Source organism: Aethina tumida, chromosome 6 (genome assembly GCF_024364675.1).
Source record: "Aethina tumida isolate Nest 87 chromosome 6, icAetTumi1.1, whole genome shotgun sequence".
Lineage (NCBI taxonomy): Eukaryota > Metazoa > Arthropoda > Insecta > Coleoptera > Nitidulidae > Aethina > Aethina tumida.
The window spans coordinates 16,438,545-16,463,870 of NC_065440.1; the positions used below are offsets into that span (position 1 = coordinate 16,438,545).

Consider the following 25,326-nt stretch of genomic DNA (forward strand, 5'->3'; position numbering starts at 1 on the left):
TTTGAATAACTTACCTCAAAATAATGGTTAATTTTCAAATTTGGCGCCCAAATCGATGACGGATTAAGTGGGTACTACAATTTATAAAAGTGACACAAAGATGGCGCCCAATAATTTTACACAAATCTTTGATATTAATTAAAATTAATAATGTGATAAAGATAAAATTTGTTAAATAAAGCAGTCAATTAATTAAGATGAAAAATTTTATGATTTGCGAATGCAGGAACTGACTAGAGCGAGTACAATTTTCCATTATAACGCATATTACAGTTCTTACACATGACTTCCTGCAAGGATACGGCGCTAATTAATGATTAACATTATATTAATTACGTTGAAAACATTGTAAATATATTGTATTATTATTTTTAACTTGTTTCCCGTTCACCTACAAATGAACTGTTCATTTTAACTATATCGATGCTAATGGGAACTTTTTCATGAACATGTTGATGAATTAGTGGACCAACTGTTTCTTCACAAGTCTAAAATTACTATATTTTTTCTTTAAGATATTTATTTTAGTAGTTTAAAATTAAATGTCACATTAGAAAATTATCATCAAATAAAAACTCAAATTTCTGTTATATATTTTGAAAATTTCAAATAATTTTAGGCAATTTTTGTAAATCTAAATCAAAATTTCCATGTTTCTTTTTTAAAATTGTTATTTAAGCAGTTTCAAGACCAAAGTCATTACGGAAAAGTGTCAAAAAATTAAAAGCAAGGTGTTTTTAAAGAGTTATAAGTTAATATAAGTTTTATATGAACATATTAAAATAGAAAATGCATAGTATATTCATAGAATTTACGTAAATTGTGCTATGTATATATTTAAGTCTTCAGCAAGAAAGACGTACTCTGGTAAACATTTTTGAAAGTTTTCAATAATTTTGAAGCTCTCAATAAATAAAAAAATGTGTCTTTAAAGAATTGCAAGCAAGAAATAAGCATAAAATGTACTTAGAATATCCATAGAACATGCTTGGAATGTCCTAGGCATGTTTTCTAAATTTCTGCCTTAAAAACTCAAATTTTTGTTATGTATTTTGAAAATTTCAAATAATTTTAGGTCATTTTTGTAAATCTAAATCAAAATTTCCATGTTTCTTCTTTAAAATTGTTACTTAAGCAGTTTAAAGACCAAAGTCACAACAAAAAGTGTCAAAAAATTAAAAGCAAGATGTTTTTAAAGAGTTATAAATTAATATAAGTTATATATCAACATGTTAAAATAGAAAATACATAGAGTATTCATAGAATGTACATAAATTGTGCTATGTATATATTTAAGACTTCAGCAAGAAAAGACGTATTGTCATAAACATTTTTGAAAATTTTCAGTAATTCTAAAGCTCTAAATAAGTTAAAAATGTGTCTTTAATTAATTACAAGCAAGAAATAAACATAAATTGTATGTAGAATATCCATAGAACAACACCCTTTGAAGTTTTTCATGAATATTTTGAAATTTTCAAATAATTTTTATAAATTCAAATAAAATAAAATTATCATCAAAACTATTGCTTATACACCATAAAAATAAGAATACCAAATAAGAAAGTGTTTTGTAAATTTTATATTTAGTTATTTACGGAATTTACATCAATAATTTTAAATTAACCGATTAGAATAAATTATTAAAGCCTTGAAAGTGAGAAATTAATCATTAAAACTAAAATTTAACATTAAATATATAAATGACGAACAGATGGAAACCAAAAACCAGACCGAAAACTTCCTTATGATTTTTAGAATCCCAAAATTTATGTAAATTAATCAGTTGCATTAATTAATTACCATCTTGGCATACAAAAGTTGCCTCATCGCAATCAACACAATGTAACGAACGTAAACCGCAACAAATCTAATTAAACATAGGATCACACGACGAAACAATTAGCAATATTTATTATTTTCTACACCTTATGGCCGGTAGAAAGTAGGAACGGTGGGTGGGCAGTCCGGATACGTCGGTGAACAATGAAAGAACGTAACAAACGAAAAAATAATTACCGTTTAAAATGCAAATCGCCCACCCGATCACATTCCTGACACCCAAACACATTAGATTTGTTTATTTAAAACTTTAAATTGGGTCGATCGATTTTTCCGTATTTTTGCCTCTCGTGAGATTGCCTTTCGCTTTTGCCTGCCATTTTTTTTTTTTTATAGAGGATGATGTCACCCAGCATCGTTTCCTGATTGGCCCCGATCCGAAAATTACGTGGCACCATCGAATGTTACGTAAAAAAATGTGCGGGGTGTCGTTAATAATAACGCCGTTTATGGACGATAAAGCTCGCGGCACAAAGGACGTTTCAATCGAAAGCACAGTCAATAAATCAGCCCGAAATAAAATGAAAACAATCACGGCCACAATAAGAAATGCCATTAGATCGCAAATAACCTGTCGTCGTTAAAAACGACGTTGCACAAGGACCGTTCGTACGTCATCATAAAATTGCACGGAGTTTTTAAGTTTTATGATTTTTTGATGTGTGAAAGTGCTTTTTGCCGCTATCGGTGGATGCGACAATTAGTTGTTACAGTTAGTTGCTGGTTTGATACAGGAAACGTGGGTTAAATAGAAAAAAAACAGTGATACATATATATGAATGACGAGAAATCATCGTTCGTCGACAGGTGAGAGTTGATTAATGGTTTATTCAAAGTGTGCCCGGTATTTACATCTGTAATTTGTTTTTGTTATGTGAGATCGATGCCAATAATTATAATACGAAATGTTCCTGTTAATCAATTTTATTGCTGCCATTAATTATATATTTTATTGGTATAAATATTATATTTTATGGTAGTTTATGGTTGAAGTAATACTGAAATCATGAAGATATCAAAATTGTTGAAATCTTTTTGAAATACATCTCAGAATTTTTATCTTTTTGCTGCAAAATTTTGAAAACATGCTTAGTACATTTTATGCATATTCTAACGATATTCTATCTACATTCTATGGCACTACTATTTTTATATATATTCTATATTAATACAAATTTTTGTTTATGACTTTTTTATATCAAAAAATTACATTTTTTAAAAAATTTTATGGTAGTTCTTATTATTTTTTTTTTGTCCATTTCTTAATAATAAGTTAAAGAAGAAATACTGAAATCATGATGACCTTAAAATTGTTGAAAAATTTTTGAAATACTTCTCAGAATTTTTATCTTTTTGCTGCAAAATTTTTAAAACATGCTTAGTACATTCTATGCATAATCTGAGGATATTCTATCTACATTCTATGGTACTACAATTTTTATATATATTCTATATTAATACAAATTTTTGTTTATAACTTTTTTATACTTAAAAATTACACTTTTTAAAAAATTTTATGGTAGTTCTTATTAATTTTTTAGTACATTTCTTCATAATAAGTTAAAGAACAACTACAAAAATCATGATGATCTTAAAATTGGTGAAATCTTTTTGAAATATATCTCAGAATTTTCATCTTTTTGCTGCAAAATTTTGAAAACATGCTTAGTACATTCTATGCTTATTCTAAGAATATTCTATCTACATTTTATGGTTTTACTATTTTTATATATATTCTATATTAATACAAATTTTTGTTTATGACTTTTTTATATCAAAAAATTACATTTTTTAGAAAATTTTATGGTAGTTCTTATTATTTTTTTTTGTCCATTTCTTAATAATAAGTTAAAGAAGAAATACTGAAATCATGATGACCTTAAAATTGTTGAAAAATTTTTGAAATACTTCTCAGAATTTTTATCTTTTTGCTGTAAAATTTTTAAAACATGCTTAGTACATTCTATGCATAATCTGAGGATATTCTATCTACATTCTATGGTACTACAATTTTTATATATATTCTATATTAATACAAATTTTTGTTTATAACTTAAAAATTACACTTTTTAAAAAATTTTATGGTAGTTCTTATTATTTTTTTAGTACATTTCTTCATAATAAGTTAAAGAACAACTACAAAAATCATGATGATCTTAAAATTGTTGAAATCTTTTTGAAATATATCTCAGAATTTTTATCTTTTTGCTGCAAAATTTTGAAAACATGCTTGGTACATTCTATGCTTATTCTAAGAATATTCTATCTACATTTTATGGTTTTACTATTTTTATATATATTCTATATTAATACAAATTTTTGTTTATGACTTTTTTATATCAAAAAATTGCATTTTTTAAAAAAAATTATGGTAGTTCTTATTATTTTTTTTTTGTCCATTTCTTAATAATAAGTTAAAGAAGAAATACTGAAATCATGATGACCTTAAAATTGTTGAAAAATTTTTGAAATACTTCTCAGAATTTTTATCTTTTTGCTGCAAAATTTTTAAAACATGCTTAGTACATTCTATGCATAATCTGAGGATATTCTATCTACATTCTATGGTACTACAATTTTTATATATATTCTATATTAATACAAATTTTTGTTTATAACTTTTTTATACTTAAAAATTACACTTTTTAAAAAATTTTATGGTAGTTCTTATTAATTTTTTAGTACATTTCTTCATAATAAGTTAAAGAACAACTACAAAAATCATGATGATCTTAAAATTGTTGAAATCTTTTTGAAATATATCTCAGAATTTTTATCTTTTTGCTGCAAAATGTTGAAAACATGCTTGGTACATTCTATGCTTATTCTAAGAATATTCTATCTACATTTTATGGTTTTACTATTTTTATATATATTCTATATTAATACAAATTTTTGTTTATGACTTTTTTATATCAAAAAATTACATTTTTTAAAAAATTTTATGGTAGTTCTTATTATTTTTTTTTTGTCCATTTCTTAATAATAAGTTAAAGAAGAAATACTGAAATCATGATGACCTTAAAATTGTTGAAAAATTTTTGAAATACTTCTCAGAATTTTTATCTTTTTGCTGCAAAATTTTTAAAACATGCTTAGTACATTCTATGCATAATCTGAGGATATTCTATCTACATTCTATGGTACTACAATTTTTATATATATTCTATATTAATACAAATTTTTGTTTATAACTTTTTTATACTTAAAAATTACACTTTTTAAAAAATTTTATGGTAGTTCTTATTAATTTTTTAGTACATTTCTTCATAATAAGTTAAAGAACAACTACAAAAATCATGATGATCTTAAAATTGTTGAAATCTTTTTGAAATATATCTCAGAATTTTTATCTTTTTGCTGCAAAATGTTGAAAACATGCTTAGTACATTCTATGCTTATTCTAAGAATATTCTATCTACATTCTATGGTACTACTATCTTTATATATATTCTATATTAATACAAATTTTTGTTTCTGACTTTTTTATACCAAAAAATTACATTTTTTAGAAAATTTTATGGTAGTTCTTATTAATTTTTTTGTACATTTCTTAATAATAAGTTAAAGAAGAAATACTGAAATCATGATGATCTTAAAATTGCTGAAAATTTTTTGAAATACATTTCAGAATTTTCATCGTTTTGCTGCAAAATTATGAAAACATGCTTAGTACATTCTATGCAAGTTCTAAGAATATTCTATCTACATTTTATGGTACTACTATTTTTATATACATTAATACAAATTTATAACTTTTTCCTACTTAAAATGAGCTTTTTAATAAAATATTATGGTATTTATTATAATTTTTTTTTTGAACTTTTGTAACTAATAAGGTGAAGAATAAATATTGAAATCCTGATAATCCAGATATTGAAAATGTTCTAAAAAATTCTATTTTTTTTTGTTTTAGTATATTGACTTACAACAGAAAATTCCTTGAAAGTTCTTTATCGAAGTTTTAAAGGAATTTATTATAATACAAATATGTATGACAGCAGAAAAAAACGTAATTGTGTCGCAAGTATAACTCAAACAAAGTCAATAAAAGCTGCTCCAGATCTTTGATAGATAATAGCATCAACCTTGGAGTGATATTTCCCAAGTAGACCACATTCGTTGGATTCTATTCAGTTTCGATTATTAATTAATTAAACGTTCCCCCATATTACCTTGGATGGAGATCTGGACAATGAGGCGGCCTTGTCACGTTTTTAATTTTTCAAATTTTTACGTCGAGTTTTCCGTTAGACGTGAATTTTTCGTCGTGCCAATTTTTTCGCAATTATCAAACGAAATGTCAAATGCACTTTCACTTTTTATATAACCACGTGTATCTCACGGTGTGCGATATTTAATAAACAATAAGCGTTTATGTAAATCATGTCGGAGATCTATTATATCATAGGTGTGCCCACATTTTTTTTTATTTGGTGTCGAAATCGAATTTAATGAGCGTTCAATATATTCGACATTTTGGGGAACATCATCAGGTTTTTTCTCAGCTCAGAGTACCAACGAAGTACCGTTCAGTTTATAGTCACGCAAATTACATAAACGATTCGAACACATAATGGAGATTGTACACCAACAAACGATTTGCGGTCTAACCAAAAAAATAAAATTGAACGGAATCGAATTTGACCAGAAATGTGAACAAACTGTCGCCGATAAGCCAGTTCGATTCACCAACCTTGGACGTGCAATTAACGATTGAAATAAATAATGCGTGCGGGCTAATTATCGTTCGTAATTAGTGACTAAAGTTTACTTCGTTTTTCCCACTGCATTAACCAGAAACGCAAACACGTTGCCAATATGTTGTCGGGCTTAGATTTGTTTATTTTTGGTTTGGCAATGTGTTGCGTACGTTTTACAATTAGTGACATTTCATAAATTCAATATAGAAAATGATTTTATGAATGGTTATTAAAATTTTATGAGGTATTCTTCGGTTTGGACTTCATCAAAAACACTTTTAGTTTTTATACAATTAAAAAATTAACAAATACTTTCATTATCATAAAACGTATGTTGTAAGTTTTAATTTAAAATCATTTTATTACTTTTATAATCATAACTATTATTACATAAAAATGTGACAACAAGGAAAACACATTATAAGCAAAAAATTAACAAACAAATGTTTTAACGAGGTACGTATGTTCTTAGAATATTCTAAGAATGTACTTCTTCAAGAGTTGGAGCCACAAAATTAACAAAATTAAGAAAAAATGCATTTTTTAAGAAAAAACAACAAATTAAAAAAATTTTCTTATATAAAATATGCACAGGATATTCTCAGAACATACATAGAATACTCTTAGAATATTCTGAATGTACCTTTTCAAGAGTTGAATCAAAAAAATGATCAAAAACTATTACAAAATGAAGAACAAATGTGTTTTTTTATAAAAAATTAACTATAATTTGTATTTACCTATAATATGAATAGGACATTCTTAGAATGTACTTAGAATATTCTTGGAATGTACCGAATGTACTGTTTTCGAAATATTTGCAATAAAGAGATAAAAAACAAATTTTGATAAATATATTTACAAAATTTTAATAATTTTAGGACCATCAGAATTTCAATATTTCCCCTTTAAAGTATTATTTTAAAAAAATCAAGCAACTATTACAAAATTAAAAAAAAATTGTATTTTAAACAAGAAATTAATAAAAATTTCTATTTACATACATTATAAGAAGAATATTGTATCTCAGAATATGCATAGAATGTTCTGAGAATATTCTGAATATACTTTTTCAAAATTTGAACCAAAAAAATGATCAAAAACTGTTACAAAATGAAGAACAAATGTGTTTTTTTATAAAAAATTAACTAAAATTTGTATTTACCTGTAATATGAATAGGACATTCTTAGAATGTACTTAGAATATTTTTGGAATGTACCGATGTACTATTTTCGAAATATTTGCAATAAAGAGATAAAAAATCAAATTTTGATAAATATATTTACAAAATTTTAATAATTTTAGGACCAACAGAATTTTAATATTTCTTTTTTAAACTATTATTTAAAAAAAATCAAGCAACTACTACAAAATTAAAAAAAGATTGTATTTTAAACAAGAAATTAACAAAAATTTCAATTTACATTCATTATAAGAAGAATATTGTATCTTAGAATATGCATAGAATGTTCTGAGAACATTCTGAATGTACTTTTTCAAGAGTTGAACCAAAAAAATGAACAAAAATTATCACAAAATAAAGAACAAATGTATTTTTTGTGAAAAATTAACCAACATTTGTATTTACCTCGAATATGAATAGGACATTCTTAGAATGTACGTACAATATTCTTGGAATGTACCGAATGTACTGTTTTCGAAATATTTGCAAGAAAAATTTTCAAAAAATTTTACCAGTTTAAGTCAAAATTAAGAATCACATATTTAATTTTTATAACACCGTTGAACAATGTTACTAATTATTTTATAAAAACACATCATTAACATTTTTGTCCTATTACAGAAGTTATGAAAGTTCCACGTAGAAAAATTACGACACACCAATCAGAAAAATAAATGAACCGTCCAATTAACAAATTCCATCTTATTTCCGATGGATTGCAACACATCTGTGACATTAATTATCAGCATTTTATTTTTACTCTCCACAAGATAATTATATCAAGGATTTGCATATTGCCGCCTCGTTAATCCGTTTCGGACCGTACGAGGAAGTGAAAAGTGGCCTCAAGAAATGCAAAAAGGGGAAAATCGAATCTACAACGCTCACGTTGTTTGTTTTGTCGATTCGATACTCCCGATACGGCCGCTAATTATGTTGTCACGTTGCAAACACATCAACAGTTTCGTTACTTTGGTGTTGTGCAAGTTGAAACTGGGACCGTGCGCACAAACCCACTGCGCACGCGACGGGCGTGGCCTAATGGTCCCATTCACAACTTACTTACTCACAGCAACGAAAAACTAATTTATGGTACAGTTTTGAAGCCTTAAAATTCACACTAAATTGCCCGGCAATTATTTCACATCGTGGCCATTAAAACAGTTAAAATCCAGCTAAGAATAAAAAAAAATTATTCCCTGCATTCAGGCACCGTGAAACCCATCTTTCGGTCGTTACAGTTCGATCGTATTAAATAAATAAATAAATCGATTCCCGTTAGGACGATCCGGAGTGGAACTCGGTCATATCGATTTTTTTGTGGCGCTTCGGGCTATCCGTCGTCTCGGTTTCGATAACTACGGAATAAATTAATCGTCGGGAACGTGTGTCAAGCATTTTATTAAGTAAAGAAGTCAAAAAGGAATCATTCAACCCATTCAAAGTGTTATCAGACATTACAGGAAACTGTAATTCAAAAATTTGTTAATTACAGAACCCTGTAATCGAAAATTTATAGTAAATTACATGAATTATTTTATTTGGTCAATGTAAAATATTTTATAAAATGTTACGTTAATGTTGATGATTAACCTTTAAAAATATTTTAAAGACTCCATTAATTACCAATAACGTTAATTATTAGTTAATTCCTATTTCAGCAACAGTAAATAAAATACAATTGTCTACATAAAAAATTGGAAAGCGGAGAAGAAGCAACAAAGACCATGACCTATCTGATATATTCAAATTATGAGTCAAATGTTTTAAATATCAAGGCTCTCGATTAGACAAATTTATGTACAAATTCAATTAAAGGTCGCAACCGCAGAAAAATAGTAATACGGTTTGATCACACCTAATGTTAATTCAATGTCTATTGCGGATGTTTCAGTGTTCAATAAATTGCTGAACCTTAAAATTATCACATCATTATTTAAAATATTTTTTAAGGAATGTTCAATAAAATGTTACAGTGATGAACTATAAGAAAAACAAAAAAATATTAAATTTATTCAGTATTTAAATGATATGTTTGGTAAGGATGTTTAAATTACAGATTTCTGTAATGTGACCGGTTTTGAGATACAGGTTCCTGTAATTGAAATTCTTAAACTAACCAAAAATGTCTATTTTTAGACGTTTCACAGGTTCAAACTTATAATTCCTTTATGATTTTTATCAAACAGGAGCTATTTATAAATTTTAAAACCAGATTAAGAAAACTTAACGGGCGAACGACGATTAGAACAACCTGTTGGCAGAAAATGTCGTACGTTCCACGGTCTTATCTCTCGTTTTATTTTGCCCACATTAACGTAAACGAACTGTTTGATATTCTACACCGGCCTATGCGAGATTACGACTTTACGAGAGTATTGACCGTGAACGCAGCCGTCAAGTGTTGTACTCGACTCGGATTTGCACGCTGAAAGCATGCACCATTGCAATCGTTAATTTATGAATTCACCGCGGTTGTAGTGCTACAGTTTTACAACTTGCGAAAGCCAATTTGCTTTGTAAATCATTTTTCGACACGTAAACTTTTGCTCCTTCGATTTGTTGTCCACTTTAAAATTTTCAGTTTACAGGAATCTGCATTTAAAAATTTTTAAATTTACAGATATCTGTAATTTAAATGATTTCCCAAACCAGTTACAGTCACAATTTCAACTCTAAAATTTTCAAATTACAGAAATCTGTAGTCAAAATACTCAAAATTAAATAATATTGAATGAAACTAATATTTTTTATTGTCATTTTTAGTACATTTGAGTGTTTAAACAATTTTTGTAGGTAATTCAAAAAATTTCAGGTTACAGAAATCTGTAATTCAAAATTTATGTATTACAGAAACCTGTATTCAAAATATATTAATTAGATAACATTGAAATAGAGTAATGTTTATTCTTTTCTCACAGTTTCTATTACAAAAATACCTTCATTAAATACAGAGATAATTAATTTTTAATTTTATATGTAATAACATCAGTTTATTCAATTTTTTCTAAGGTTCCAAACAGTTACAGAGTCACAATTTCAATATTGAAATGCTTAAATTACAGAAATGTGTGGTCAAAATACTGTTATAATAATACTGAATGAAATAATATTTTTATTATCACTTTACCAGTTATTTATTCAAAAATATTTTCACTGAAAACTGAGACATTTAATTTATCACAGTTTTTATGTTCAAATGTACATTTGGGTGTTTAAACAATTTTTTTTAGGTAATTCAAAAAATCCAGGTTACAGAAATGTGTAATTCAAAATTTATGTATTACAGAAACCTGTAATCAAAATGTATTAATTAGATAACATTGAAATAGAGTAATGTTTATTCTTTTCTCATAGTTCCTGTTTCAAAAATACCTTCATTAAAAACAAAGATAATTAATTTTTAATTTTATATGTAATGACATTTTATTATTCAATTTCAACCAGTTTTAGAGTCACAATTTCAACAGTGAAATTTTTAAATTACAGAAATATGTAATCAAATAATACTGAATGAAATTAATATTTTTTATTATCATTTTATCAGTTGTTTATACATAAAATATTTTCATTGAAAACTGAGACATTTAATTTAGCACAGTTTTCATGTTCAAAAGTACATTTGAGTGTTTAAACAATTTTTGTAGGTATTTCAAAAAATATCAGGTTACAGAAATCTGTAATTCAAAATTTATGTTTTACAGAAAACAGTATTGAAAATATCAATTAGATAATATTGAAATTAATAAATTTATATTTTACAGAATACTGTAATTAAAAATTTTTGTTTTACGTAAAACTGTAATCAAAATATATTGAATAAGATAATATTGAATGTAAGTAATTATTTTTTATTATTTTCTGCCGTAAAAATACTTTCTCTGGATACAAAGTTAATTAATTTTCATTCAAACTCATTACAGCCAATTAAAAACATATTATTAAGTTTTGTAAGATGTGAACTATTGAACTTTTCGTTACTGGTTATTAATTACTGTTTTTTAACAGGTTTAATTTGTATATTTGTTAAATAATTAACCTTGCGGTGTAATTTGTTTATCATTAGAAACGTGTCTAAATTTTTCTCTCGGGTTCCTATTTAAATAAAACACGACTTCATTAAATAATAGTTATAACATTTTACAGGCATTTAAATATAAATAAAACTTCATGGTAAATTGACTTAATCTAAGTTGATCTTAAAATATCGTTGTAATAATCGAATTAACTTCTTTTGTAAACAATAATTTGATTTCTCTTTCTATTGTTGTGAGACAATTAACACTGATTTAAAATATTTTAACACGGTAACCTTTTACAACTGTTCTCAGCCTCTTCAGTTTGACAAATAGTTTAACAACATTTTCTCTTTTATCTCCAACTTGATATCACATCTCATCCATATTCATCCACTGACAAACTAGTAAATCAAAGCGGATGCTGTGTGTGACAGAAACGGAAACGAAGGAACTGAAAACATTTTCTAAGCAACAAAATAAGGATAGGGAGAAAACAAATTCACGGACATATTTGTAATTGATTAAAACAGATCACTGAGAGATAAAATCTGAGCTTGCATCGAAGTGATCTGTTTGTTGCACACTTTCACATCGCTTCCTAGTCGTAGATGTCCCTACATTAATCGCACCCGTACACATTTCCTTTCACCTTCGAATCGGCAAAATAAAATTAAAACCCATTAACGTCGTACCGATACGTTCGGTACACAAACACACTTTCAAAACGTGACAGCCCCAATGCATCGTTTGCATTTTGTTCCAGGTGGTACCATGAAGGCGAGCACCTAGAGCCCCACACCCCGAAACGATGGCGCTGAAACTCAGAAAGGACATAAAAAAGTCGTCGTACTACGTGTGGTTCCTCGGCGCCAAAGAGTCGAAGGGCCTGCGAGGCACCGAGTACATCCTCCCGGTCATCAAGCACCTGGAGGAGCGCGAGAAGGATGTGGAGCCGTTCAAGGTGACCCTCCAGGTGTCGCACAAGGGCCTCAAGATCGTCCAGAACATAGTGTCGCAGGGCCCGAAGAATTCCAAGCCCAAAAACGAGACCATCAAGCACTTCATCCCCCACAACACCATAACCTGCGTGTACCAGCACGAGGACATCATCGCCTGCATCCTCTTGCTGTTCAATCCGGTGACCAAGTGTCCGCTGCACGTGCACGCCTACAGATGCGACAGCCTGGAGACGGCCACGGTGCTCAAGCAGCAGCTGCAGACGCTGATTGAGCGGCCGGAGAACCAGAAGAAGTTCGCCGAAATCGAGGGACGGCTGAAGCCGCAGAAGGAGCACAAGAAGGTGGAGAGCTCGGTGGGCAGCGACACCGGGACCAGCACGCGCGAGAGCGAGTCCAGCGAGGAGCGGTTCGCCGTCGAGACCACCCGCATCACCACACTGTACGACTCGGTGGCGGCGGAGCTGCGCGAGAAGCTGGGCAAGAAGAACTCGCCCATTTTGTTGCCGCCGAGGGATTACGACACGGTGCACAGGCAGAAGGGGAACTTGACGGGCATTGAGCTGAGGAGGTGCCTGAATGCCAACATTGTGGGGCAGAATGTGAAGGGCAGGAGGCTGGAGAGTAGCGGAGGAAGTTCCGGGATAGGGTCGGATCATCCGCCCAGTCCGGACTCGCCGGACGCCCCCGATACTAGGTTTAACACTTTGGACAACCAAAGCACCAGTGGTGAGTTATAGTCAAGCTTTAAGATGATGTTGGGTTAACTGTGACGGTTATTGTTTCGGATAATTTTGTGGGAGATTAAGACAAGACAAAAAATGAACTTGTTTGCTGTAATTAGATACGGTTTCTTCCTGTCATTTAAACTGTAACTGTTTCATAAAATAAATAATTACACAGTAATTGTGTGAAGGTGGTTTACAGTTTAAGATCTTTAATGTCAAATTGTATTAACGTTTTTATTTTTTAAGAAAGATTGGTACTACCACTAGTCCATTTGAAATAATCATAATTTTATATTTTAATGGAACCAAAATTCGATTTCCTATGATTATTTCGTTCTATAAAAGTATACTACTTCTAGTACTACTCTAGACCATTACTCCTGGTAGTAATGACCTCTTCAATCTCAAAACCCCGGTTAAATTTGCTCTTGACTTTATATTTTGATGGGACTAATGTTTGTTGTTAGAAGAACTACTTCACAACATGGAAGTGTGTGATCACTTTTGACTACTATTGCAAGTAGTACCGACCTCTTCCATTTGAAATTGTTGACTTAATTTTAGTCATAAATTTATATATTAATGGAAACAAAATTTGTTATTCCATGTACTGTTTCATTCCATAGAAATATATGATCCTATTCAACTGCTTCTACTAGTACTACTAGCATCTCCCATTTTAAAACGACGAGTTGATTCTGGTCATAACTTTATGTTTTGGTAGAACAAAAATACGTTGTTTCATGATCCATTTCATACCAAAGAAGTGTGTGATTACTCTAGACTATTACTACTGGTAGCACTGGCCTCTTCAATCTCAGAACACCGGGTAAATTTTCTCTTGATTTTATATTTTGATGGAACTAATGTTTGTTGTTAGAAGAACTACTCACAACATGGAAAAGTGTGTGATGATTTGACTACTATTGCAAGTAGTACTGACCTCTTCCATTTGAAATTGTTGGCTTAATTTTATACATAAATTTATATTTTAATGGAACCAAAATTTGTTATTCCATGAAATATTTCATTCCATAGAAATATACGATCCTATTCGACTGCTTCTATTAGTACTACTAGCATCTCCCATTTTAAAACGTCGAGTTGATTCTGGTCATAACTTTATATTTTGGTAGAACAAAAATACGTTGTTTCATGACCCATTTCATACCAAAGAAGTGTGTGATTGCTCTAGACCATTACTACTGGTAGTACTGATCTCTTCAATCTCAAAACACCGGTTAAATTTGCTCTTGACTTTATATTTTGATGGAACTAATGTTTGTTGTTAGAAGAACTACTTCACAACATGGAAGTGTGTGATCACTTTTGACTAGTATTGCTAATAGTACCGACCTCTTCTATTTGAAATTGTTGGCTTAATTTTGGTCATAATTTTATATATTAATGGAAACAAAATTGGTTATTCCATGCACTATTTCATTCCATAGAAATATATGATTCCATTCGAGTGCTTCTATTAGTACTACTAGCATCTCCCATTTTAAAACGACGAGTTGATTCTGGTCATAACTTTATGTTTTGGTAGAACAAAAATACGTTGTTTCATGATCCATTTCATACCAAAGAAGTGTGTGATTACTCTAGACTATTACTACTGGTAGCACTGGCCTCTTCAATCTCAGAACACCGGGTAAATTTTCTCTTGATTTTATATTTTGATGGAACTAATGTTTGTTGTTAGAAGAACTACTTCACAACATGGAAAAGTGTGTGATGATTTGACTACTATTGCAAGTAGTACTGACCTCTTCCATTTGAAATTGTTGGCTTAATTTTATACATAAATTTATATTTTAATGGAACCAAAATTTGTTATTCCATGAAATATTTCATTCCATAGAAATATACGATCCTATTCGACTGCTTCTATTAGTACTACTAGCATCTCCCATTTTAAAACGTCGAGTTGATTCTGGTCATAACTTTATATTTTGGTAGAACAAAAATACGTTGTTTCATGACCCATTTCATACCAAAGAAGTGTGTGATTACTCTAGACCATTAGTACTGGTAGTACTGACCTCTTCAATCTCAAAACACCAGTTAAATTTGCTCTTGACTTTATATTTTGATGGAACTAATGTTTGTTGTTAGAAGAACTACTTCACAACATGGAAGTGTGTGATCACTTTTGACTAGTATTGCTAATAGTACCGACCTCTTCCATTTGAAATTGTTGGCTTAATTTTAGTCATAATTTTATATATTAATGGAAACAAAATTGGTTATTCCATGCACTATTTCATTCCATAGAAATATATGATTCCATTCGAGTGCTTCTATTAGTACTACTAGCATCTCCCATTTTAAAACGTCGAGTTGATTCTGGTCATAACTTTATGTTTTGGTAGAACAAAAATACGTTGTTTCATGACCCATTTCATACCAAAGAAGTGTGTGATTACTCTAGACTATTACTACTGGTAGTACTGGCCTCTTCAATCTCAGAACACCGGGTAAATTTTCTCTTGATTTTATATTTTGATGGAACTAATGTTTGTTGTTAGAAGAACTACTTCACAACATGGAAAAGTGTGTGATGATTTGACTACTATTGCAAGTAGTACTGACCTCTTCCATTTGAAATTGTTGGCTTAATTTTATACATAAATTTATATTTTAATGGAACCAAAATTTGTTATTCCATGAAATATTTCATTCCATAGAAATATACGATCCTATTCGACTACTTCTACTAGTACTACTAGCATCTTCCATTTTAAAACGTCGAGTTGATTCTGGTCATAACTTTATGTTTTGGTAGAAGAAAAATACGTTGTTTCATGTACCATTTCATTCAATAAAAATATGTGTTCCATATAGAGTACTACTGGTACTACTAGTGTTGGTCTCCATTCTTTCATTGATTGAAAAGAGTAAAACCAAAATTCCACACATATTTTCACAGATTATCATTAAAAAAAATCTTTCCTTTGCCACTGTATCACGTTTCACTTATTGAATCTCAATTTGTGCTACAAATCACGAACACCCAAAAACCGAACCATCTGGCCCGGGTGTCGAAGTTCAAGCCTCCCATTTCACACGTCGACGTCAATCACGAGCCGATATTTCGGCCATTAGCGCTCTTACGAGCACGACAGAACTTTCTCTTCGGATTCATCTCGCGGGCAGGTAGGTTAGACCGGGTACATTAAGATTTTTGTATAATTCTTTCTTTTTTTTTCGCGAGGATGCACACCTTCGAATTTCGGACTTTCTCCGCCGATTTCCGTCGATAAATTTCGTGCGTTTTTAAAACGGGGTGTCTCCCGGCCCAACGGGGATTTCCAATTATGACGCTTTCTAGCTGTAAAACCCATACGCAAACGAGAAAAATTAAAAACTTCCTCGTCGTGTCGTAAACAATGGTCATAAAAGCGGTCTTAAATGGCCGACGACGTCTAATATGGATGGGTCGCGTTACGAAAACTGCACATTCCGATGGGCAAATTCACGTGACACGAACGGCATGATTATGTAACGCGTGTCGCAATCGATTAATAATTATTGGTCGGCCGTTTCGATTATAGTACGCGACCGGAAAAAACAAAACTTATAATTGCAAAAGTAAAACCGAATTAAAAATTTTAAATTCACCGGTCGTTGGTTTATGTAAAACCGATTTGTTTTGGTTTACAAACCTATTTGGTAACTGTTCTTACATGCGTGCACCTTAATTAATGTCTTGGGTATCTGAATCGCAGATAAAAATGTAGGAAGAACAACGTATCGTGAGAGAATTGTGGTAATTAAAGCTGAACGTTGATATTTAATAAGAACAGTTACCATTCTTGGACCAGTCTAATTTTATAGGAAACGAAACCGGGTGTTTTCCAACGAACTGGGAATTAAATTGGTGGATCGTGCAAATTAATTTTTACGTGGGAACTTAAGTTTGAACACAACATGCGCCTACAACCAGTGCGCACCTAATGGGCGTGCCCTTTAATGCATTTATATTTAGCACAAGTTATTAATGAAAAAAAAAATAACAACCGTAACATGTTTATTCAAGATTAAATGTTACGTAAGTCAGTCATACATCCTAATGTAAAATGCAGTTATGTTCATTATGCGTTTTATTATTGAATTAATTCAATTTTGCACGCATATTTAACGAGAATTCCGTTTTATATCCGTCTTACTAATCTTACAATTATTTGATATTACTGTGTAAACGATTTATATTTGTTGAGTGTTTGCTGAATGTTAGAAAACTCTTCAAGCTTTAATAGCATGCTTAATTTATTATTTAAGTGACTTCCTATTATTATGTTTTCTTACCTGAGAAAGGAAGATTTATTTTAATTCTGCATATTATTACTAGAAGATGTTTCATAATAGATGTAGGAAAAGGCTTAAGGAAAAAGGAGGTGGTTCATTATTCTCAACATACACTTAATTATCTCAAAAGTGACATTACAATACTAACTATACTACCTAATCCTTTAATTATTTAAAAAGAGATTACTAACTACTTTAAGACTCAAATTAATAATAGTAATTTTATAGTATAGTTTCTAGTTAAAAAAATCTTAAAGATAATAACCAAATCCTTAGTTATTTTAAAAGAGATCACAAATGAACATCCACAATTCAAATTAATGTTACTAAATTACTATAATTAAACCTTCAATTATTTTTAAACACATCACTAAATGCTCTAAAAGTCAAATTGTTAATACTGATTTTATAGAATAGTTTCTAGTTTTAAAATCTTATAAGTAGTAACCAAATCTTTAATTATTTTAAAAGAAATCACTAAGGAACCTCTAAAACTCAAATTTATATTACTACTTTAGTAAAGAGATGTCTTGTTTTGAAAACTGAAAGATAGTTACCAAAAGATTTAATTATTTCAAAAGTGATTACTGGAGACTCTTCAAATCAAAAATTGTTGTTACTAATTTACTACAATTAAAACTTAATGGCAGTAACTAAACCTTTAATCATTTTTAAATAGATCACTAAATGCTCTAAAACTCAAATTGTTAATACTGATTTTATAGAATAGTTTCTAGTTTTAAAATCTTAAAAATAGTAACTAAATCTTTAGTTATTTTAAAAGAGATCACTAAGGAACCTCCAAAACTCAAATTTATATTACTACTTTAGTAAAGAGATGTCTTGTTTTAAAAACTGAAAGATAGTTACTAAAAGATTTAATTATTTCAAAAGTGTCTACTGAAGACTCTTCAAATCAAAAATTGATGTTACTAATTTACTACAATTAAAACTTAATGGCAGTAACTAAACCTTTAATTATTTTTAAATAGATCACTAAATGCTCTAAAAGTCAAATTGTTAATACTGATTTTATAGAATAGTTTCTAGTTTTAAAATCTTAAAAGTAGTAACTAAATCTTTAGTTATTTTAAAAGAGATCACTAAGGAACCTCCAAAACTCAAATTTATATTACTACTTTAGTAAAGAGATGTCTTGTTTTGAAAACTGAAAGATAGTTACCAAAAGATTTAATTATTTCAAAAGTGATTACTGGAGACTCTTCAAATCAAAAATTGTTGTTACTAATTTACTACAATTAAAACTTAATGGCAGTAACTAAACCTTTAATCACTTTTAAATAGATCACTAAATGCTCTAAAACTCAAATTGTTAATACTGATTTTATAGAATAGTTTCTAGTTTTAAAATCTTAAAAGTAGTAACTAAATATTTAGATATTTTAAAAGAGATCACTAAGGAACCTCCAAAACTCAAATTTATATTACTATTTTAGTAAAGAGATGTCTTGTTTTAAAAACTGAAAGATAGTTACCAAAAGATTTAATTATTTCAAAAGTGATTACTGAAGACTCTTCAAATCAAAAATTGTTGTTACTAATTTACTACAATTAAAACTTAATGGCAGTAACTAAACCTTTAATCACTTTTAAATAGATCACTAAATGCTCTAAAACTCAAATTGTTAATACTGATTTTATAGAATAGTTTCTAGTTTTAAAATCTTAAAAGTAGTAACTAAATATTTAGTTATTTTAAAAGAGATCACTAAGGAACCTCCAAAACTCAAATTTATATTACTATTTTAGTAAAGAGATGTCTTGTTTTAAAAACTGAAAGATAGTTACCAAAAGATTTAATTATTTCAAAAGTGATTACTGAAGACTCTTCAAATCAAAAATTGATGTTACTAATTTAGTATAATTAAGACTTAATGGTAGTAACTAAACCTTAAATTATTTTAAAAGAGATTACTAAACGCTCTAAAAGTCAAATTGATAATACTAATTTAATAGAATAGTTTCTAGTTTTAAAATCTTAAAGGTAGTAACCAAATCTTTAGTTATTTTAAAAGAGATCACTAAGGAACCTCCAAAACTCAAATTTATATTATTACTTAAGTAAAGAGATGTCTTGTTTTGAAAACTGGAAGATAGTTACCAAAATATTTAATTATTTCAAAAGTTATTAATATAAACATCAACGTCTTTAATTACCCAACTCTTCCTTTTCTAGAACCTAAAACCATCTTCATAAACAAAACCATTGAATAGTTTAAACTTAACCTAAATGACACTGAACAGTTATTAAAATGCAAATGAGAGTCCACTTGTTGGCCGAATATTCTAACGGGGAAACTCATCTGTCAAACATCAAGATTAGAAAGCACCCAATCTAATTGTTAATAACCTAATGCCTGGCTACAAAACACATATTATTAGCCGTCAGCTATGTGCACGCGTGTTTCTCGATTGCGTAACCCATTTCGGTATGTAATTATGTAACAATTTACGCCAGGACGGAAAACCTGAGAAACAAGCAAAACGTAAGCTTCGACGACACCTCCGGGAATCCCCCAGAGGCGAAATAAACGTGATGAAAGGCAAAAACATTGATTTTACTATTGAGTAACATAAAAAACTCATTTGACTACAGTTGTTAACGTTGATGATCAACGTTGGAGGTTGGAATTGTGTCCCAAATTCTTCCCTACTCAGCCATAACTCAGTGTGCACTAAAGCAAGCTCGTCTTAAATGCAAAACGCAGCACCATAAATCGTCCATAAATCATAACTAACATGGCCCGGAAATATCAAGGATAAATCCGAACGACACACTCTCGAAAAACCGTGCCACTGCCTAAATCTAATTTTAATTAAATTACGTAACTGTTCTGGGTAGCGTTAAATGTCCGTTTTTCATATGTAATTGCCCATATGCCGTGCAAGAACAATGAGGAATTATTTTTTTCAGCCGCCGACCCGAAGAAGTACTGTAAGTCATTGTTCGGGGCCCGAAGAATTCGCCATTCGAATTCCACCTGTGTGAGAAGAGATCTTGTCTTGTCTGGTTGATCCTGATGATACCGATACTGTTGTTTATTTAAAAAGTTGGTCAAATTAAAACAAAAGTTTTAATTGAAATGCAGTTTGGGTTTTCCGCGGACGGACGGGTTTCCTGCGACCCGTTCCGGAAGCGAGCCAGTTATTCCTGAGGCACGCGATGGCAGGAACGAAAAACGGTCTAATTGGTTGATGTCGGTTTTACAATTAGTTCGGTAACTGTTCTTGTCATATTGGGTCTTTAATTAGCTTGTCGCGTCACGTTTTCCCACGACTGACATTAATGAAATTGAATTACTTCTTTAATACTCATTATAGAGTATTATGAAGAAATGAATCTATCATATCAAGTTAGTTTTGGAGACTCCTGCTTTCTGAAATCACTAAAGACTGTCCAAAATTGTTGTCCTGTGTGAAAACTGAAGAACTATCACTAAAACATTTAATTGTTCCAAAAGTGATCACTAAAGGCCCTTCAAAAATCAAACTGATGAAATTAATTTTGGAGGAATTTCTTGTTTTGTCAGTTTAAAGATAATTACTCTTCTTTTAATTATTTAAAAGGAGACCACTAAAGAATCACTAAAATTTAAATTGATAATACTAATTTTGTAAAGGGTAGTACTGTGTGAAAACTGAAGAACTGTCACTAAAACATTTAATAGTTCCAAAAGTGATCACTAAAGGCCCTTCAAAAATCAAACTGATGAAATTTATTTTGGAGGAGATTTCTTGTTTTGTCAGTTTAAAGATAATTACTCTTCTTTTAATTATTTAAAAGGAGACCTCTAAAGAATCACTAAAATTTAAATTGATAATACTAATTTTGTAAAGTGTTGTACTGTGTGAAAACTGAAGAACTGTCACTAAAACATTTAATAGTTCCAAAAGTGATCACTAAAGGCCCTTCAAAAATCAAACTGATGAAATTAATTTTGGAGGAATTTCTTGTTTTGTCAGTTTAAAGATAATTACTCTTTTAATTATTTAAAAGGAGACCAGTAAAGAATCTCTAAAATTTAAATTGATAATACTAATTTTGTAAAGGGTAGTACTGTGTGAAAACTGAAGAACTGTCACTAAAACATTTAATAGTTCCAAAAGTGATCACTAAAGGCCCTTCAAAAATCAAACTGATGAAATTTATTTTGGAGGAGATTTCTTGTTTTGTCAGTTTAAAGATAATTACTCTTCTTTTAATTATTTAAAAGGAGACCTCTAAAGAATCACTAAAATTTAAATTGATAATACTAATTTTGTAAAGTGTTGTACTGTGTGAAAACTGAAGAACTGTCACTAAAACATTTAATAGTTCCAAAAGTGATCACTAAAGGCCCTTCAAAAATCAAACTGATGAAATTAATTTTGGAGGAATTTCTTGTTTTGTCAGTTTAAAGATAATTACTCTTTTAATTATTTAAAAGGAGACCAGTAAAGAATCTCTAAAATTTAAATTGATAATACTAATTTTGTAAAGTGTTGTACTGTGTGAAAACTGAAGAACTGTCACTAAAACATTTAATAGTTCCAAAAGTGATCACTAAAGGCCCTTCAAAAATCAAACTGATGAAATTTATTTTGGAGGAGATTTCTTGTTTTGTCAGTTTAAAGATAATTACTCTTCTTTTAATTATTTAAAAGGACCACTAAAGAATCACTAAAATTTAAATTGATAATACTAATTTTGTAAAGTGTTGTACTGTGTGAAAACTGAAGAACTGTCACTAAAACATTTAATAGTTCCAAAAGTGATCACTAAAGGCCCTTCAAAAATCAAACTGATGAAATTTATTTTGGAGGAGATTTCTTGTTTTGTCAGTTTAAAGATAATTACTCTTCTTTTAATTATTTAAAAGGAGACCACTAAAGAATCACTAAAATTTAAATTGATAATACTAATTTTGTAAAGTGTAGTACTGTGTGAAAACTGAAGAACTGTCACTAAAACATTTAATAGTTCCAAAAGTGATCACTAAAGGCCCTTCAAAAATCAAACTGATGAAATTTATTTTGGAGGAGATTTCTTATTTGTCAGTTTAAAAATAATTACTCTTCTTTTAATTATTTAAAAAGAGACCACTAAAGAATCTCTAAAATTTAAATTGATATTACTAATTTTGTAAAGTGTTGTACTGTGTGAAAACTGAAGAACTGTCACTAAAACATTTAATAGTTCCAAAAGTGATCACTAAAGGCCCTTCAAAAATCAAACTGATGAAATTTATTTTGGAGGAGATTTCTTATTTGTCAGTTTAAAAATAATTACTCTTCTTTTAATTATTTAAAAAGAGACCACTAAAGAATCTCTAAAATTTAAATTGATATTACTAATTTTGTAAAGTGTTGTACTGTGTGAAAACTGAAGAACTGTCACTAAAACATTTAATAGTTCCAAAAGTGATCACTAAAGGCCCTTCAAAAATCAAACTGATGAAATTTATTTTGGAGGAGATTTCTTATTGGTCAGTTTAAAAATAATTACTCTTCTTTTAATTATTTAAAAAGAGCCCACTAAAGAATCTCTAAAATTTAAATTGATATTACTAATTTTGTAAAGTGTTGTACTGTGTGAAAACTGAAGAACTGTCACTAAAACATTTAATAGTTCCAAAAGTGATCACTAAAGGCCCTTCAAAAATCAAACTGATGAAATTTATTTTGGAGGAGATTTCTTGTTTTTGTCAGTTTAAAGATAATTACTCTTCTTTAAATTATTTAAAAAGAGACCACTAAAGAATCTCTAAAATTTAAATTGATAATACTAATTTTGTAAAGTATTGACTTGTGTGAAAACTGAAGAACTGTCACTAAAACATTTAATTGACTGATGAAATTAATTTTGGAAAAGATTTCTTGTTTTGACTGTTTGAAGATAGTTACTCATCTTTTAATTATTTAAAAGAAGACCATTAAAAACTCTTCAAAACTCAATCTCTTTTTAAATGTAGGAAAAACTGACATTTTATGGTATTATTAAATTTCAAACTTTAAATTAATTCACAGATAAATTGAAGTAAAAGTAAAAAAATATGAATATTAAGCAGTTTGCAGCAACATTCTTTTTTAAACAATCTTTTATGCATAATATTTGTTACAATATTAGTTATTTAACACTTTGCACCTATTACTTCCACAATTTTGCAACTTAATAAATTTCACAGGTTTTTTGTTTGAGTAAAAGTAGATTTTTTAAAAATTAACATATGATAAATTCCATAAATTATGACTTAATATGTTAATTAGTGAACTTTTAAAATGCACATTGAGGAAATTTATGAAATCCGTTATTTAATTGTTAATTATGTAAATCTGAAGATGCATTTTTATAAATAAAATAATTTATTACTAATTTAATGAATTTAACATTTAATTTAATAATGTCTAAAGAGTAAAGATTGTGCAATGATTGAACACTTTCATCTTAAGTTAATTTCTAACTTAATAATTGTGCTAATTGGTTCAAAAAAGTGTTGTAAACTCTAATGTTTCAATGTAAACATTTAGTTGTGCAAATTTTATTTAACAAATTGTTCACATTCCACAATTGAGAAAAAAAACAAACAAACAAACAAAATAAAAATATATAAATAGATCAGAATTTTAATAATGATTGGAAATAGCTCGATAAATAATTCAAAGAGTAACAAATCGTCCACATAACACGGACGAATTCTTCATACGAAACACGCACACGTTTTAATTAAAAGCCGATGCCGAACGGCGGTTTTAATAAATTATTCAAAGCATCCGCAATTATCAATGATAATTGCGGGCCGCGTACGCCTTCCACGGCCACTTAATTTATCGCCACCCATAAATTATGCGGATTGAGAGAAATGGACATTTCGGCATGCGATGCTAATTCCGAACAGCGAATGTAATTAACACACTGAAGATGAAGATGATGATGATGGTGGAGGTGGTGGTGGTAAGAAGAAACAGATGGTTTGGAAGCAACAAAGGAATGTCCTCAATTTCGGTTTATATAATAAACATTCCGGCAGTGCAAATTAGCTGAAGAAGTTTCACTTATTTTTTGAGTTTACGAGAATCTCTGAATTAATTAATTAATATTTGAACCAACAATACAGAAATTTGATGATAAAATATTATAAAACATTTTTCAAATATACAATTTATAAAATTCATCGTGTATTAATATAAAAGAAACACTATTTTTGCTGAAAATAACTTGAAAAAAATTAATGTGTTGCTGAAAACTTATTAAAACACATATATTTTAATTTTTCTCTAATTTATCTGTGAATTAATTTAATATTTGAAGTAACTCTACAGAAATTTGATGAAAAAACATTATAAAACATTTTTCAAGACTCAAATATATAATTTATAAAATTCATCGTGTATTAATTTAAAAGAAACACTACTTTTACTGAAAATAACTTGAAAAAAATTAATATGTTGCTAAAAACTTATTAAAACACATATTTTTTAATTTTTCCCTAATTTATCTGTGAATTAATTTGATATTTGAAGTAACTACAGAAATTTGATGAAAAAATATTATAAAACATTTTTCAAGGCTCAAATATATAATT

General features: G+C 29.0%; 1 protein-coding gene across 1 annotated transcript in view; it reads left to right on the plus strand.

The window, feature by feature from the left end:
- The window catches only part of LOC109603161 (uncharacterized), a 57,193-nt gene that overhangs the window by 22,497 nt on the left and 9,370 nt on the right, over nucleotides 1-25,326 (plus strand). Inside the window, exon 3 of the mRNA XM_049968408.1 lies at nucleotides 12,512-13,433. Coding sequence (XP_049824365.1) covers nucleotides 12,557-13,433 — 877 coding nt within the window. The 5' untranslated portion in view covers nucleotides 12,512-12,556. The remainder of the gene's footprint in view (nucleotides 1-12,511; nucleotides 13,434-25,326) is intronic.